General features: G+C 51.4%; 1 protein-coding gene across 18 annotated transcripts in view; it reads left to right on the top strand.

Moving 5' to 3' along the window:
- Positions 1-6,270, top strand: part of CACNA1B (calcium voltage-gated channel subunit alpha1 B) — a 192,032-nt gene extending 185,762 nt beyond the window's left edge. For 17 of the 18 annotated variants that reach the window (XM_023243169.2, XM_023243167.2, XM_023243166.2 and 14 more), the window contains 5 exons: positions 272-407; positions 546-662; positions 1,833-2,040; positions 2,298-2,542; positions 2,974-6,270. In XM_023243169.2, the coding sequence (XP_023098937.1) occupies positions 272-407; positions 546-662; positions 1,833-2,040; positions 2,298-2,542; positions 2,974-3,504 (1,237 nt within the window). In that variant the 3' untranslated portion in view covers positions 3,505-6,270. The remainder of the gene's footprint in view (positions 1-271; positions 408-545; positions 663-1,832; positions 2,041-2,297; positions 2,543-2,973) is intronic. The other variant, XM_023243170.2, reaches the window with a different exon arrangement.
- Positions 6,271-18,735: the final 12,465 nt, after the last annotated feature.

Below are 18,735 nucleotides of genomic sequence, written 5' to 3'. Positions count from 1 at the left end.
GAGGAACCTGCTGCTTGTCCACAGGCCAGGAAGTTGTGGGCCCAGACTTCCCTCTGTTCCTGCCTGCTCTAAGCCCTGGACCTGGGTCCACATCCCTTGTTTTGCAGCCACTGGAGAGTGCCTGCACTTGAGGGGCTTTATGGCTCTGGGGTTCCTCTAGCCCAGAGCAGAAAGGGCCAGTGTAGGCTCCTGGCGGGTCAGAGCCAGGTCCTTGGTGGGCATGTGGTGCCCCATAGACTTCTTAGCCAACAGGACAGTCCTCTCTTCACAGACAAACCCAAGAGAGTGGCATCAAGGAGTCTGTCTCCTGGGGCACTCAGAGGACCCAGGAGGTACCCTATGAGGCAAGGACACCCCTGGAGCGTGGCCACTCTACAGAGATCCCGGCGGTGCATCCAGGAAAACCGGTGAGGGCTCTCAGGGCTAGGTATTGAGGCTGGGGATGGGGGGTGAGACAGGGATGGTGGTAGATGCCAGGAATGGTGTGGGGGAGAAGGTGAGAGTGGAGGGGAGGTGGGTGTGACTGTGGGCTGCTGTGTGCCCAGGCTGTTGATGTCCAGATGCAGAGCATGGCCCTGAGAGGTCCTGACGGGGAGCCCCAACCTGGGCTGGAGAGTCAGGGACGAGCGGCCTCCATGCCCCGCCTGGCTGCAGAGACCCAGGTGGGTAGTCTTGGAGGGTCAGGGTCGTGGGAGGGTTGGGGACTGGGGCATGAGGAGACCTGGCATAGGGAGGGCTTGTGTCCCATGCGAAGCCTCCCCACCTGTGCTACAGCGTGGGCACTGTCAGCCCTGTTGGGTCCTCCCGGAACGCCGTGATGGTCTCAAGACATTCAGCCAGATTCCATTGAGGCCAAGAGTCCCCACCGCTCACTTGTGTTCAGCCTCCCGTCAGGGCACTGGGGCCTCCACCCTCCAGCCTTGTGTCCCTGACCCAGCCTTTACCTCTCTCTAGGACATACCTCTCCCACCCCAGCCCGCACCTTCCCCCCAAAATGCACACAGTACCTCACACCTTGGTCCTCCCTATTTCCCCTTGAGGCTCCAAGGGTGACCTGCCCTGCTTTTTCTCTAGACACCGGAGGTGGCACCGCCTCCCTCCCCTGCTCCTTCTGGGATGCTTTGACTATGGAGCAGGAAGCTCCAGGGCAGGGAGGCTGTGGGCCCTTTCACAAGGTCTCAGAGAGGGGTCTGCAGACCTGAGGCTGTGTCAAGGGGCTCTTCTTTCACTTGCTGGGAGGGTGAGGGCCTCTGAAGGGACGTGACCTTTGGTGTTTCCCTGGGACTGGCCCTATTCCTGCCTCCTTTTGTGGTTCCTGGTTCTACACATCTAAATTGACTTTCGTTCTCGAAACTTGTCTTTGCCTCCCACTGGTGGTGGCTCCTGTCCTTTTCCCCTTCCTGATCCTGGCCAGCTGGCCGTCCATCCAACTTGAGGACACCCAGCAGGGGCTGTGGATCAGCTCTACTTGGAGGGCGCATTTCCGCAGGTCCTGATTTCAGCCCGGGGCAAGCAGCCTCATGGCCCTGGGCCAGCTGAGCCCTCACACTCAGCCGGTCCTCAGGGTTCTTCCAGCCAGGCCCACAGCCTCCCTCTTCCTGGCATCCTCCCTGTCCGCCAGGGATGCTGAGGCCAACAGGCTGCCTGGGCCCTGCCCGGCCTGGCAGACACAGAGAGCACCTTGTGCAGTGTGCTCTGAGAGAAAGGGTGGGATTCGGTGGGGAAGAACTTTCCTGAGAGAGGGAGTGCCATGGCTGCTGCCAGCCACCCTGGAGCCTGCCCCAGGTCCCCCTGGCAGGCTGTGTGCCAACCCATGTCCTGCCCGCCCGCAGCCGGCCCCTGACGCCAGCCCCATGAAGCGCTCCATCTCCACGCTGGCGCCCCAGCGCCCCCATGTGGCTCATCTCTGCAACGCTGCCCTGGACCGCGCCCCAGCCAGCCAGGCTGTGCCCCACCACCACCACCGCTGCCACCGCCGCAGGGACAGGAAGCAGAAGTCCCTGGAGAAGGGGCCCAGCCTGTCCGCAGACGCAGATGGCGGTGCGTGAGAGGGGTCCCCTGAGTGGCCATGGCCTGAGGCAGGGGTCTGAGACCATGTTCCTTTTTTTGCCTCACGTACAAGCAACCCGGAGTAGGGGGCGGCGAGTCCTAGGTCTGGGGACCAGGCAGGACCACCCACCCACCTCAGCTCTTCCCTGGGTCCCCCTGCTGGCCCTGGGGACCAGGTCTGGGGTCAGGGGGGGGGAGTCTGTCTCCCAACCTGGCTCTCTGTGCTGATTTCTCCTCTTCCTGGCCAGCACCCAGCAGTGCTGCAGGGCCGGGGCCACCCCCAGGAGAGGGGCCCACAGGCTGCCGGCGGGAGCGTAGGCAGGAGCGTGGCCGGTCCCAAGAGCGGAGGCAGCCCTCTTCCTCCTCCTCGGAGAAGCAGCGCTTCTACTCCTGTGACCGCTTTGGGGGCCGTGAGCCCCTGCAGCCCAAGCCCTCCCTCAGCAGCCACCCCACATCACCGACAGCCGGGCAGGAGCCAGGACCCCCAAGACAGGTAAGACATGACCCCCCCTCCCCCCTCCACTCACTGCCCCTCCTCACAACCCTCCTGGGCCTATGCTCTGAATCCCCCTTCATGTTCTGGTGCCCAGGCCCAAGTCTGCACGCGCCCCCCTTTCTCACCCCATTCCTCTCCCACCAGCCCAATCCTCCCCTCCCAACTGCCTTGGACTGGCCTCTGGTCTCTCTCTCCTCTCCCTGGACTTGCCTGTCCCCCTTTGTCACCTACCATTCCCTGACTGCCACCCCAGGCCTAGCCAGCACTATGTGTCTTCCCCCCACCGCATGCCCTACCCGTCCCCCTCCCAGGGCGCCTGCCCCTCTCCAGGCCTCTCACCACCACCTTCGTGGTTCCTACTTGCACTGGCCTCTGTCCATTTGGTCTGGTCCTTTGATTTTTATTTGCTCTATTCTGTTTTCTTGTAGGGTGGTGGTTCAGTGAATGGGAGTCCCTTGTTGTCAACATCCGGTGCTAGCACCCCTGGCCGCGGTGGGCGGAGGCAGCTCCCCCAGACTCCGCTGACCCCCCGTCCCAGTGTCACCTACAAGACGGCCAACTCTTCCCCTGTCCACTTCGCTGGGGCGCAGACCAGCCTCCCCACCTTCTCCCCTGGCCGGCTTAGCCGTGGCCTTTCTGAACACAATGCCCTGCTCCAGAGAGACCCCCTCAGCCAGCCTCTGGCTGCTGGCTCTCGGATCGGCTCCGACCCTTACCTGGGGCAGCGTCTGGACAGTGAGGACACTGTCCGCGCCCAGCCTGAGGACACGCTCACCTTCGAGGAGGCTGTGGCCACCAACTCGGGGCGCTCCTCCCGGACTTCCTATGTGTCCTCTCTGACCTCCCAGTCCCACCCCCTCCGTCGCGTGCCCAATGGCTACCACTGCACTCTGGGACTCAGCTCGGGCGGCCGGGTTCGGCACAGCTACCACCACCCCGACCAAGACCACTGGTGCTAGCTCGCTGCACCGCCTCCACCACACACCTGCTCAGCGGGCGCGTTCCAGTCGATGAGTTTTATCATCCACGCTGGGCTCCCAGGGACGCTCAGGGGCACCAATGCGGGGGCAGCAGCCCCTGGGAGGAGGGGCCTCGCCTTTGGGGCCAGCTGGGGGGAGGCCCCGCTTCTCCCCCCCTCCTCTTTGACGCTGGACCAATTCCTAAAGCCCTTTTGGAGAGGGACGTGGCTCTCTCTATCCCCTTGTATGCTGCCTGCCTGGGTCTCATACCACAGACCCTACACGGGAAGTGGCTGCATGTGCTGAGTAGGACCCTGCCAGTCTGAATCCTGTGTGATGGATCCCAGCATCTGGGGTGTGTGCCTAGAGCCATTTTTAGGAGGTCTGAATCTTGTGGAGACCATCCTTTTTTCAAGTGTGTGGTACAGAGGAGCCCAGCGTGTTTAAGAGCCTGGCAAGACAACACAGTTGACAGTCAACAGCAGCAGCCTTGGGAGCCTGCTTTTGGCTCCATGCAAGTCTTGTCTGCGCCCACAAACACACACATGTGTGGCATTGCCCTTTGTACCTGGGACAGCAAATGGACACTAGAAGTACACTCACACACTCTCTGTCCTCTCCCAGATGCTGTCATCCCTGACAGGGACCAAATCTGGAAACCATTCTTGCTGTTGGTTTTGGTTTTTAATCACGACACCCTTCCCTCTTTTGTCAGTTCCATATACTTGACCTAGAAAAAAAAGAAAACCAGAAAAATGGGGAAGGAAATAGTAATATAACTTAAAGAAAAAAATCCAACCTGTAGGAAGCTCTCAGCTCTTCAGTGTGTGTGTGTGTGTGTGTGTGTGTGTGTGTGTGTGTCTTGTGCGAGGCAATGCTCTTGTGTCCAGCCCGGGTGGTCCCCCAGTGACCCCTGGCTCCTGCTGCTCTTGACCAAGTGCCTGACTTCCGAGCCCTCTCGTGCCAGGCTCCTGGGGGCGGTGACGTGAGGCCTGTGTGGTGGGTTTTGTGGAAACAGTTCCAAATATCAACCAAGTAGAAAGCTGCTGTCAATGGAGAACACTCATATAACATCCAGGAGGAGGTTATAGGTGGAAATGAAGTGACCATTTCCCCGTTTTCCTCCCACCAGCATGAGAGTTTCCTGGGAAGCCACAGAGCAGGGTAGAGCGTGTCCTTGTATGGGGGGTTTTCAGTCTGTTCTACATCTGAATCTCAGGGATGGGATGCCTGCCAAAGGAGGCATGATGTCTGTTGTCGTGAAAGTTTCTTTTCAGATAAGGCCAGAGGGAGGGAGAGGTGGTGGGAAGAGGGAGAGGTGGGAGCAGTGGAGTTGGAGCTGTCGGGGCAGGAGTGAGGGCCTGTGTTTGAGCAGATGCGGGCACTTGGGATGTCCTGACTGAAATGAGGCCCAAACTCGGAGGAAGCGATTGGTGAAGGAGAACCTTGGCTACTGCGGCTCAGATGGGAGTTTCTGAAGCCCAGCACTGTGTGTGGCACGAGACATGGGAAAGCGGGAAACAAAAGAGAAATCCAACCTCATGGCCATTCTCAAAAGGGAAAGACCATAGTTAGGAGGCTGTGCATAAAACACTGGGACACCTTTTGCGAACAAAGGGAACGTTTAGATGATGTGATTCTGGTGCATCCTCCCTGTTTGGAAATGTCAGATGATCTCTTTGCTGGATCATTTGAGTGTTCCCATTGGCTTTTACCCCATGACTCACCTTGAAGAAACTTGGCCTGTGATGTGTGTGTGCGTGTCTGTGTGTGGAGGTGTGTCCTAGTGAGTGGATGTCGTTAACCCATAGGGCTATGCAACAAAAGACACACATTTAATAGAAATAAATCACGTAAGACCGCCACCTGTTCTAGGGTTTCAGCATGATTGTGACCAAACCATTTTATAGAATTTCCTTACTGGAAGGCACAACACTCTGAAACTTTAAGATTACAGAGTATTTTACTGCAATAGGAAATAATAAACTGGAATGGAATCTCAGACTGTGCATGAGATCGCTGTGCTCCTGTTGCAAAGCAGAAGGACCTGTATTTTGATACTGATGTTTCATCTCTGGCCCATGTTATTTTGAATGTATCCATTCTGTGCAGAACCACAGCTACTTTCCTGGCCATGTTGGGTGGAGAATCACTGTTCTAGCCCCACACAGCCTCACCACTTTGTCTGGATTCTTCTAGACACTGGAATTGGTGAAAACTACAGGGAGTGGGGGAGGAGATACTGTGTCCTGTTTTCCTGAATTTGGGTTTTGTTTCTGTATCGTCTCTTTTCAGCTATCCTATGTTTCCACTGAGATCTCATAGTGAGTTGCCAAATTTGAAATGCATTAACCAGTTGTCTGCATCTGGACCAGTCAAGCAGTGGCTGTAGTTTGAATAAGTTATGTGTGCATGTAAAATATATACATATATACATATATACAAGTATGTGCATGAAAATGTATATCTTCGTACTTTTTGATACAATGTATTCATTTGTTAATTTTTAATTATATTTGATATAAATCAAAGGTTTGTTGCAAAACTTTATATTTAAGAACAGTGTTAAAAAAATACCCAAAAAGAAGTCCCAACCATGCAACACAACTGGGGCCTGCTTTAAAACAATCCTGTGATTGATGAGTTTGCTGCCTGAGTAATATTGATCACCCAGACTTTGGATTCTGCTATTGTTTCTACAATGACATTTTGTATGAATCAAAGTCCTTGGATTAAAATAAAACTTAGCAAAAAATCAAAAATAAACCCCATTCTGCTGGGTGATGTATGTGAGGGCTGTGGGAATCAACAATCAGTGAGTCCACGAGAGGCAAGGCCACCTCCCATGGGCATGTGGGCAGGATTGCACAGTTGAGGAGGTCTCAGGAGAAAATGAGAATCCCCTAAAACTTGTTTGGTTCTGTTCACAATGCAAGTGTGGATCAGCCTGAGAATCTGGGTGGGGTTAGGGCTAGGGTCATGGGTTGGGGTCAAGGCCAGGCTTGAGATGGAGGTCAGGGTCTGGATCAGGGCCAGGGTTTAGGTTAGGGTTAAGCATAACTGGCTTTCTTTCCCCTCCTCCATCTCTGTGGGCCTCTGCAGGATAGACAGGCCTCATCCAGGATCACACATGCATCAGAGGTTGAGCTGGAGCATTGGTTTTCTGCCCCTCAGTCCTAGGCTCTAACAGAAGAAAAGCAAAATGTCCACCTGGTTGCTGACTGTTTCAGATCCAACTCCACCCCAGCCAAGGGTTATGGAGGGCCTCAGAGGTCATACAGGGTTCTTCCACCCTCCCACCTGGGAAGGGTGCTGCTGGCCCCACTCTGCCTGGGGTGCCCCAGGTTCTAGCACAGCTGCGGCCCACAGGGCACTCAGTAGACATGTGTGGCTTGATACAGAACTGGCTGCAGTGGCCTACCACCCGCCACGTGCACCTTCTTGAAGGTCTGTGAGGCCCTACCCACGCTGGCTGGACCCTTCATCCTATCCGAGTGATCAGCAGTGAATAGCAGGCAGGACAAACCTTGGCCTCTGACCATCCAGGCAGGCATCTGTGGTCCTCCAGCTCAGGCCAGGCAGGGTCTTGACACCCCCCCCCCCATGGCCAATTACTTAGCTGTGCTGCTATGCAGTATAATAGGTCCGTGGGCAGTATAGGCAGCCCTGAGGGATGTTTCTGTTCCCAATGTCTGTGTGGTTGAGACAAGTGCCTCCTCTCTCTCAGTCTCTTAGCTTGCCAAGGGAAGCAATGACCCTCCAAATGTGAATGTGGCCCTGGCCACAGCAGGCATACAGCAGACTGGCCCTGCAGTCCTTTGGCCTCCCGATTTGACATGCGTACTTAAGAATCAAGGGCATGGGAGCAACTGTGTCTCCAGTGGGCAGTTTCTCACCGAGGCTGTGTGGTCTCAGAGACCCATGGACCATAGCCTCCAGAAAGCCTGCCAAGTGTGGATTTATGGTGTAGAATAATCCTTGAACCTCCCACTGCTTCACTGAGAAATAATTTCCTTACCATCCTCACACTTGATCCTTGCTCTTTGTTTTCTTTTGTTTTTATTATTAAAATTAAAAAAAGTTTTTTGGAGAGTGAGAGAACATGTATGACAGGGGGTAGAGGGAGAGAGAGAGATAAAGAGAGAGAATCTTAAGCAGGCTCCATGCTCAGCACAGAGCCCAACGTGGGGCTTGATCCCATGGCCCTGGGATCATGATCTGAGCCAAAATCAAGAGTTGGACGCTTAACCACCTGAGCCACCCAGGCGCTCCTGATCTCTGCTCTTTATAAAGGAAGGAGATAAGACTGGAAAACAGGCCAGTTTGTTCTTTGGGAGTGGGTGATTAATGTGGTCGGGGGGGGGGGCAGGTTTGAATCCTGGGCTTCCTCCTCCCAGGGACATGAGTGAAGTCTGTGTGCCTTCCAGTTTCTGAGATTTGAGCACCTGATGCCCAAGGCAGGAACCTTGAGTTTAGTACCAACAGTGCTAAACACTTTTGCAGAAAGTGGAAGAGTGTTTTGCCTTCGTGGGAGTCCAACAAGAGCACTAGATGGGCGACTGCAGTCCCTGACCCCAAGAGAACCCCTTCCTTCCCTGGACTTCGGATTCCACAGTTGCGTTGTCAGCCATTGGTGATGCAGAATCTGGTACCTTCCCAACCCGGCATCCGTTGTCATGCCCAAGTCCAGCACTTATCTTTCCTTTCGGAACTATGTCTCACCTGCCTCCCATCCAAACAGTTCCAGAGGGCAGCCCCCACATTCCACCCACCTTGAAGATGGGCATATGGTCCAAGTCTAGCCAACCCCATGCTCCATCCTCTGGGTGCTCTGATGGATTCAAGGATGAGAATGTGACCCAAGACAGGCCAAAGACACTTAAAGCCATGACTTTTTGTGGAACCCAAGAGAAAGAGAAACCCTTCCTAAGAGAATGGACAGTGAGTGGGTGTCAGCTTGGAGTTGCTGGAGGCCCCAGATGCAGTGAGGCAGACCATGCATAAGGCACGTAGCAGGATGGAGGGTTGGAGAGGGTCCAGGTAACATTGTGAGAGTGTGAGCCCCTGGGCCTGCCAGATTCAAACACTCTTAATTTGCCACTTGCAAGTATTGATTTATTTCTATGATTAAAAAATATTAATTCATTTTACTTCAGTGTGTCCAGTTCCTTGCCATCCAAAAATGTGCTAGCTGACACATCACAACCAATGATCCCTGAGATTCCCTGTGCACACTTCTTCACTGGGTGGGCCATGACTGGGGAAGATGAAGAGAGTGGGCGGGGTCAGGTCTCAGGAGAGCTCCAGAACAGCTCTGTCCCTGTTCCTTCTCCGTCCTGGGAGAGGAAAACCCTAGAACAGTGAGAGGAGAACTAACAGGAGAAAGAGGCCCCTGGATGACTAATTGCTCTGTTTGTATTTTCCATATTTTAGGGTCCGTCTTGTTAATGTGTGTTTTTAGCAGGAAACCACTCATCTCCTCTAGGTTTCTGCTCTGATGCAATAGGTTTCTCTTATTTGACCTTTAATTTCTACTCTTCTATTTTTCTACAGAATGGCAGGAATATACTATGCAGAGCCCATACTGTAGGAGAAGGGAGTTAGCTCCACCTCCTTGATGGATGGCTGTCTAAATCTATTATGTGGAATTTGCTAGGAAAGGTCTATTCAACACATTTGTAAAAAAAACAAAAAACAAAAAACAAAACACCTATGCAATCTGTTAATAAAAATGCAGCCAAGTAATTTAAAGGATCCCATTGGCTTCACTGAACAATTAATGAAGCAGGCAGCATCCCATCTAGCAAATAGAAAGGAGCTCCTTTGAGTTACAGGGAAGGAAATGTTTTTAAAGGCAGAGAAAGAATTGAAAAAAAGAAAATCATCAGCAAAGGATGCATTGTTTTAGGCAAGGTCACCATTCCAAGGGGGACTGAAGGGGCCATTCAGTACATTTTCCAGGTTGACTGGTTGAAGGTTACCTGGGGCGTGTGTGTATGAAACTGTAGTTAGATTAGGTAGTAAGTCTTGGTTTGCTGAGTCTCTGAACATAGTGACTACACTTTTGGGCCCGTGGTTTTCTTTCTTTCTTTCTTTCTTTCTTTCTTTCTTTCTTTCTTTCTGTGTGGACACCCGGTAGTCATATTCCAGCACTACGGTGCTTGGCTGCTGATTCATTCCTGCTTGGCCACTGAAAGCACCCTCTACTGGCTCCTCCTGTTTTCCTTTGACATATTTCCATCTTTGTGTGGGTTTTCTTGGTAATTCCTTACTTTCTGATATTCAATATTATCCTGGATCCTATATTTACTGTCTCAGTCTCGGTGTCAGCAATGTCTTCAAGGAGCCCAGGTTCCTTTCATTAGAGAATGGTATTAAAAAGCTTAAATGTGGGAGCTAAATGTGTTGATTGGACAATTCAAGGAAATAGATGTACGTATTCCAACCTATGTATACACACCTAATTGTAAAGTTTTCTATGTGGAAATGTCTGTATCTATATTAAGCTAAAGATGAGTTTACACTGATGTCTCCAACCTGGTCCACCATCACACAAACATTGCGATCTTCTCCCTTTGCTGGTCTGTAACTTCCCACTCCAGTAGTGAGAAACCTGACTCCCACCACCTGCCATTTAAGTAATTCATTGCTCTGTTCCAGATCACAGCTGTAGAGTTTTCAGAACTGTTGGCTACCACCCTGATGGGAAAGAACTTTATGAAATAGAGTCCACTATTTATGTACAGTACATTTTTCCCTTTGTCCATAGATTCCATTCACTTCCAAAGTTACTTAGGTCAGCACCTTTTGCCACACAATTTACAGTGAGATCCTCCCCCCACCAATACATCCTAATATGGTTAGATTATTTGTCACAGTCTGTATCTCCCTGAAGGGGAGGAAGAAAATATCCTTGGTCCTTCCAAGGTTCTTCCAACTGGACAAAAAAATGAAATTGACCTGAGACAGAGCCTGGATGCAGGGCTTGAACTCACAGACTGCGACATCATGATCTGAGCCGAGGTCATGAGTTTCTGAGCAAGGTTTTTCACAAAGTAGAAGTTTTAATTTTAGGAAGTTCATGTTACCAATTTTTTTCTTTTGTGTAATGGCTTTTGGTGTTGTGTGTTAACACTCCTCACTGAACCCAAGGTCATGGAGATTTTCACGTCTTCTTTTTGTTATTTTGATAGTTTTTAATTTCATTTTATTAAAAAATTTTAAAATGTTTACTTGAGAGAGAGAGGGCGCACAAGCAGGGGAGGGGGCATAGAGAGAGAGAAAGAGAGAGACAAAATCCGAGGCAGACTCCAGGCTCTGAGCTGTCAGCATAGAGCCCAGTGTGGGGCTCCAATCCACCAACCAGGAGATCATGACCTGAGCCGAAGTTGGACGCTTAACCGACTGAGCCACCCAGGCGCCCAGATAGTTTTGCAATTTGCAAAATACAATTTTGAATGTATTTTGGTGTAAGTTATAAAGTATATGTCTGCATTTCATTTAATTCCATATGGTTTCCAATTAATTGTTTCTATTTCTGGGGACGTCGGGGGATACTGGGCTCCATTTCAGTTAGAACTTCCAAAACGGAACGGATTCAGCGGGCCCAGGGGAGGGGTCGGTGCCTCCACAGAACTGAGGGCACCTGCACTATTGCCACCGCCTGCAGGGGGCGCCCGAGCCCCACTTCCTGACGCCGGCGCGCGCAAGCGCGTTCAGCCCGCCTCCTGCCCGACAGGAGCTCCTCTTCCTCAGGACCCGCTGTGGGGGATTCTGGCGGACGTGGGTCCGCGTCCTGGTCGACAAGAACCCGGTCTCCTCAGGACCCGCCGCAGGAGGGGCAGGTGAGGAGAAAGCCAGGCCGGGGGAGGAGGAGCTTTCGGAGCGGGGACGCCGAGGTGGGCGGTGTTCAGGGGACCCGGCGGGGAAGGGCCCGGCGCGGCATCGTGCACGGTGACACTCTATCCCCCGCAAGGCTGTGCGCGCGGCCCTCGGGTCTTCCTGCTCCAGGCTCCGGGGCCGCGGGGCCGCGCGTCCGTCTTCCTGCTCCCCGCCGACTCCGTTCCCGCCGCGTCCTCACGCGGTTCGCGGTCCGGGGGCAGGTGCGGGCGGTGCTCGGGCTCCCACCTCTCTGGCTGCGCGGGGTCCGTTCCCCCTCCGCGCACGTGTCTCGGTGTCTGTCCCGTGTCTGTGATGGCGCCACTGGGAGTTCGGTGCGACGGCCACGGATCTGCAGATCGCTCCGGGCAGGACGGACGTGGTCACAGGGTCGGTTCCTCCATGTCCAGGAGCACAGAGTGGCTTTGCTTTCTTGTGAGTCTTCGTCCGTTTCTGTCCCCAGTGTCCTGTCCTCGGAGAACACGCCTGTCACCTCCTTGCTTAGATTTCCCCTCGGCCACGCCGTTCTTTCTGCTGCAGTTGTAAATGGACCGTTTCCTACTTTCTCTTTCCGACGGGTCGTCAGGAGTGTGCAGATGTGCACGTGGTGTTGTGTGCTGATCTCCTATGCTGCGAGTGTCCTCATTTATTCTGTTTACCTTGGAAATAACACCAACAGGTAAGTTACCAGCAAAAGTGGGTTTATTCCGCAGCAGCAGAGAATTGCCATCGGGGCCCAGCAAGCTGTGGCAAACCCCGGCCAAGTGGAGAGCAAACTTGGGTTAGGGATAGGGGTTAGGGGTTAGGGTTAGGGGTTAGGAGTTAGGGGTTAGGGGTTAGGGTTAGGGGTTAGGGTTTAGAGTTTAGGGTTAGGGTTAGAGGTTAGGGGTTAGGGGTTAGGAGTTAGGGGTTAGGGTTAGGGGTTAGGGTTAGGGTTTAGGGTTTAGAGTTAAGGTTGGGGTTGGGGTTAGGGGTTAGGGGTTAGGTTTAGGGTTGGTGTTTTAGGGTTTTGGGGTTTTAGGGTTTAGTGTTTTAGGGTTTTGTTGTTTTAGGGTTTAGGGTTTTTGGGTTAGGGTTAGGGGTTAGTTTTGGGGTTGGGGTTGGGGTTGGGGTTAGGGCTAGGGCTGGGGGTTAGGGTTAGGGTTCGGGGTTCGGGGTTAGGGTTATGGTTAGGGGTTAGGGTTAGGGTTAGGTTAGGGTTAGGTGGTAGCGTTAGGGTTTAGGGGTTAGGAGTTAGGGTTTGGGGTTAGGGTTAGGGTTAGGGGTTAGGGTTTAGTGTTAGGGTTAGGGTTGGGTTTAGGGTTAGGGTTAGGGTTAGGGGTTAGGGGTTAGGGTTAGGGTTAGGGGGTTAGGGGTTTAGGGTGTCAGGGTCAGGTTAGGGTTAGGGTTAGGGTTGGGTTTAGGGTTAGGTTTACGGTTAGGGTTAGGGGTTAGGGATTAATGTTAGGGTTAGGGGTTAGTGGTTAGGGTTAGGGTTGGGTTTAGGGTTAGGGTTAGTGTTAGGTTTGGTCTTAGGGGTTAGGGTTAGGGTTTAGCGTGTAGGGTGTAGGATTTAGGGTTGTGGTTGGGGTTGGTGTTGGGGTTAGGGGTTAGGGATTAAGGGTTAGGGTTAGGGTTAGGGGTTAGAGTTAGGGTTAGGGTTAGGTCCAGGAGGATCCAGGCGCCGAACCCACAGCAGGGCAGTGGTCTCCCCGAAGGGCTGAGTTGAGAGCACAAGGGACGGTGCTGGTGTGGATCCCTCTTTGGCTGCCAAGGCCACACATGTTGTTCCTCCCGTGGTCGACGAGGCTTCCGGAATCCTCTCGGGAGCTGCAGCCAGGCCTGGGAAACGACATGATGAGCTTCCATGTTCCTTGCCGAGTCAGCCTGAACCGCTTTTGGACCCAGGCGCGTGATGCTGTCAGTCCTTGGAATTGTTTCCCCATGAGGAGAGAGCCTTAGCTAGGGTTAGGGTTCGGTCCAGGGAATTCGCAAGGAAGTCGCCGAAGCGACTCCGGTCTCGTGATCTCCCTCTAGGGCTGAAGTGAGGGCCCATGCCAGAAGGCGGCTCAAATGCAGGATTAGGGATCGAGGCAGGCTTAGGTTTTGGTGGATTGTCCTGGTTTGGGGTAAGGTTAGGGTTAGGGTTAGGTCCCAGGAGGTTCCAGGCACCGAACCCATAGCAGGGCAGTAGTCTCCCTGAAGGGCTGAGTTGGGCGCATAAGGTACGGTGCCGGCAGGATCCCTCTTTGGCTGCCAAGGCCACACACGTGGATCGGCCCCTGATGGTGGAGCCTCCGGAATCCATTAGTGCAGCTGCAGCCGGGCCTGGGAAACGACATGGTGAGCTTCCAAGTTCCATGACGCATGAGGCTGCACCGCTTCTGGACTCCAGGGGCGTGGTGTTTTCAGACGTTGGATTTGGGTCCCCATGGGGACTGAGCATTCGCTAGGGTTACAGTTCGGTCCAGGGACGCCGCCAGGGCTGAAGCGATTGCGGTCTCGTGGTCTCCCTCGAGGGCTGAAGTGAGGGCCCATGCCAGAAGGCGGCTCAAATGCAGGGTTAGGGATCAAGGCAGGGTTAGGATTCGGTGAAGGGTCCCGGATCGGGGTAGGGTTAGGGTTAGGGTTAGGTCCCAGGAGGTTCCAGGCGCCGAACCTACATCAGAGCGGTGGTCTCCCCGAAGGGCTGAGTTGAGGGCACAAGGGATGGTGCCGGTCAGGATCCCTCTCTGCCTGCCAAGGCCACACACGTCGATAAGCCCATTGTCGAGGAGGCTTGCAGAACCTGTTAGGAGCTGCAGCCGCGCCTGGGAAACCACATGGTGAGCTTCCAGTTTCCATGCCAAGTCAGCCTGCACTGCTTCTGGAACACAGGTGCGTGGTGTTATCAGACGTTGGAATTGGGTCCCCATGGGGAGAGAGACTTAGCTAGGGGTATGGTTCGAACCAGGGACGTCGCCAGGGCCGAAATGACTTGGGTCTCATGATCTCCCTCGAGGGCTGAAATGAGGGCCCATGCCAGAAGGGGGCTCAATTGCAGTGTTAGGGATCGAGGCAGGCTTAGGTTTTGGTGGAGGGTCCCGTTTCGCGGTACGGTTAGGGTTAGGGTTAGGTCCCAGGCAGCTCCAAACCCCGAACCCACAGCATGGCAGTGTTCTCCCCGAAACGCCGAGTTGAGGTCACATGGGTTGGTGCCGGTTCGGATCCGTCTTTGGCTGCCAAGGCCACAAACTTCGATCGGCCCCTCGTCGAGGAGGTCTCAGGAATCCTCTCGGGCAGCTGAAGCCAGGACTGGGAACATCATGGTGCGCTTACATGTTCCATGCCGAGTCTGCCTGAACCGCTTCTGGATCCGAGGTGCGTGGTGTTGTCAGAAGTTGGAATTGGGTCCCCATGGGGAGAGAGCCTTAGCTAGGGTTAGGATTCAGTCCAGGGACGTCGCCAGGGAGGTGGCATAGGGGGATGGTTAAAATGGGTGTTGGGCTATGGAGGGCACGAGTAGTGAGATCACTGGGTGTTGTATGTAAGTGAATGATGACTACATTCTTTACCTGAAGGTAACATTACACTGTATGTTAACCAACTGGAATTTAAATAAAAACTTGAAAAAATGAATACTAAAGAAATACATAAATACATTTAAACTAAACTAAATAAATACATTTTAAAAAGGAAAAAGAGGGGCGCCTGGGTGGCGCAGTCGGTTAAGCGTCCGACTTCAGCCAGGTCACGATCTCGCGGTCCGTGAGTTCGAGCCCCACGTCAGGCTCTGGGCTGATGGCTCAGAGCCTGGAGCCTGTTTCCGATTCTGTGTCTCCCTCTCTCTCTGCCCCTCCCCCGTTCATGCTCTGTCTCTGTCCCAAAAATAAAATAAATGTTGAAAAAAAAATTTAAAAAAAGGAAAAAGAAAACTCATATGATGATGTCAATAGACACAGAAAAAGCGTTCTGACAAAATTTGGTATCCATTTGTGGTAAAAATCTCTTTAAAATTCTGTGTAGAAGGGTCAAATCTCAATATAACAAAGGCCATGTATGTGAAGCCCACAGCTAATGTCATACTCAGCAGTGAAATTGTGAAAGATTTTCCACTAAGATCAGGCACAAGACAAGGATGCCCTAGATATGTGAAGGGGATTGGGTGATGCAGGCTTCTCGTTATGCAATGAATGAATCACAGATAGAAAATATAGCATAAGGGACATAGAGAATGGTACTGGAGTAGGGATGCATGGTGACAGATGATAGCTACACCTGTGTTAGCGTATCAGAATGTATACATTTGTGCAATGACTATGTTGTCCTTCTGAAACTAATATAACGTAGTGTGTCAACATTCCCAAATTACATGTTTTTTTTTTAAACTAGGTAAAGGGCTAAAATAAAAAGTTTAATGTAAAAGAAGCTGTTAATATCTAACCAAGAAATGCAGTGAAGTTTTAAACTAGAAAGTCACCATATCAAATTCTGTATCATTCCGATACACTAACCCAATTATCTAAGAAGAAGTAAAGAAAACAATCCCATTTACAATAGCATCAAAAACAATAAAAATTAAAGCAATACGTTTAGCCAAGGAAATGAAAATCTCTCTACAGAAAACTATAAAACCTGTGTGCAGGAATGGAAGAAATTCAATTTGGGTGAAAGAAAGGGGAGAACACACAAGTCAGTGAAAAGCCATCCCATGTCCAACTTTTGGAGGAATTAATACAGATACAATGTCCATATTACCCAAAGCCATCTAGAGATTCAGTGCAATCTCTATCAAGACTCCAATGCAATATTTATGCAATTAGAAAATCATATCCTAAAATTTATTTGGAACCACAAAAAGACCCATGTAGCCAACGCAAGAAAGAACAAAACAGGAGGCATCCCCCTTCTTGATTTCAAGCGTCATTCTAACACAAAGAAATCAATTATGTCACTGGCATAAGCACACACACAAGACAATGGAACAGAAATTGAGAGCCCAAACTAAACCCATGCATCACAGTCACCTAGTATTCGACAAGGGAGTCAATAATACACAGTGGAGAAGAGTAGTCTTTTGAATAACTGGTGCTGGGAAAATTGGATATTCCCATGTATAAGAACAAAGTTTAGCACCGTATAATACACCACTCCCTAGAGAGTGAAAGGAAGAAATAGAGATGTGGTTAGAGAGAAACAGAGACAAAGAGGAAGTACAAGAAGGAAAGTAGAGACCTGGTCCGGGTATGTGGACACGGTTAGATGGGCCAGGGGAGAGGGGATGTAGGAAGTGGCTCTGAGTGCTGGGGCAAAAAGGGCTTCTATCAGGGGATCAGAGTTCCATGGCCCCAAGACTCCAACATCCATGGGTCCAAGTTCTGCAGAGGCCATTGGAATTGAAAAGATGGGTAGCCCTCATTTCTTGTGGAATTGTGAGGTTCAGCCTCACGTTGTGTCATGGAGAGGGATGTCTTGAGGGAGAGTGTGCTACTCTTTGGCAGCTAAACTCCATAGCCTGCCCTGTGGGGAGGTGTCCCAGGGCCATCTCCCTCACTGCCCCAGGCTCTGTTGGATTTCCCCCCTCCCCCACCAGCTGGCCTTCCTCAAGTTCTGAACCCAGGCCTCAGGCATTGTGTTGCCCCAGGTCCTGCAGTCTGGACCTGGCAGAGGTGTGTGTATATATACATATATATATATATATATATATATATATATATATATTTTTTTTTTTTTTTTTTTTTTTTGACAATAAGGTACACATCCTCCCTCTGGGACTAGCGGTGTGCATCCAAATCATAGGTTGCTATCCTCCTCTCCACAACCAATCTGAGGAATCCAGAAGGTAGGTGGACCCTTTCAAACACCCTAGTCTTCTCTTACATGAAATTCAAAGACATTTTCTTGACCCAGCTTTCTTTTAATTCTGAAGAGATGGCAATTAGTAATTGAAGGCATAATAGTCCTATAGGAAATTGACCTATATGACGGATGGACATTATTTCATCCATCCGTATCCCTAAAGCACATTTCAGTGTAAATATTAGCCAAGGATACACACTGTAAATTCACAACTGATGTGTAGCTCCCTGTAAGTTGCATTCTGACGTTGTCACATATGTGTCATCAAAGATATTATTCGTGACTTTTCAGATAAGCTTTCAACACCAAGAAGGTGATGTTAGAGAATCTGGTATGAATGGAAATTCGCAGATTCTCAATGAGGAATGATTTTTCCTTTTTAATGTTTCTTTTTTTGAGAGAACCCGAGCTGGGGAGGGGGATAGAGTGGGAGACACCGAATATGAGGCAGGCTCGAGGCTCTGAGCTCTCAGGACAGAGCCTGATGCGGGGCTCAAACTCATGGACTGCCAAATCCTGACTTGACTCAAAGTCGGACGCTTAACCGACTAAGCCACCCAAGCGCCCCAGGAAGGATAGTTTAGTGGCAAAGAAGAAGAAATTAAAGATAGTGTAAAGGATGTCTATTTTTAATTGAAATATTGTTCACACATTTGTTGTGTTAGTTTTAGGCATACATTGTAGTCATTCCATATGTCTCTATATTGTGTTGTACTCAACCACAAGTGTAGCTATCCTGTGAAAGCATGCAACAATATTGTTACAGGATTGACTCCATTCCATTGGCTGTCCCTTGTATCCCTAGGACTCATTCACTCCATAGCTGGACGCCGGTATCTCTCTCTCTCAAAGGTGTCCATTCTTTATCTAAGTATTTTGGTGCTAAACAAAATTACCTCTAGTTCAGCATGTGTAAATCGGTGTCTATTTTTCTGTGAATATTGCTTAAAACATTACAAATGATGTCGTTACGTTAATAAATTCGGTTTCATTCTTCACTCACAAGAAAGAGAAGGAAAAGATTTTGTGTCCCAGGCCCTGTCACTAAAACCTTCCCAATGAGGAGAACAGGCTTAGTTGCCCAGAGCACCTTCGGTCTCTCAGCTGAGCAACCAGGGCCTTCAACATTGAAGGAATTCCCATGGTGGACAGCAGAGAGAGCTCAAGCACCACAGACCCCTGAGGGGCGGGTTCCTCTGCTAGGCAGTGATAGCCAGCAGAGGGCGCACCATCTGTTTTTCTGACCCAGGGCACCTCAGAGCAGGAAGGGCTTAGACTGCTCTCAGAGGACTCAGGCCTCTGCTGGTGCCTCAGTACAGAGAGCAGAGCTGCATTTCCAGCAGGTTCTGCCACCCGCCCCAGGGGAGACCTTGGGAGCTTAGCAGCAACTTGGCATCTCCTGAGTCGCCAGAGAGAAGCTGCCTTGTTGTACTGAGTGCTGAGGAGGGGGCGCCGGGTGGCTTCCCTGGTCAAGCTGGTCGCTGAGCTGCACAGGCCTTTGCATTTTCTGGGCTGTTCCTGTGTTTCATTCCACCC

This window comes from Felis catus, chromosome D4 (assembly GCF_018350175.1).
Source record: "Felis catus isolate Fca126 chromosome D4, F.catus_Fca126_mat1.0, whole genome shotgun sequence".
NCBI classification, from domain to species: domain Eukaryota; kingdom Metazoa; phylum Chordata; class Mammalia; order Carnivora; family Felidae; genus Felis; species Felis catus.
The sequence above is the reverse complement of the archived record's forward strand: the minus strand, read 5'-3'. Positions and strand labels throughout refer to the sequence as shown.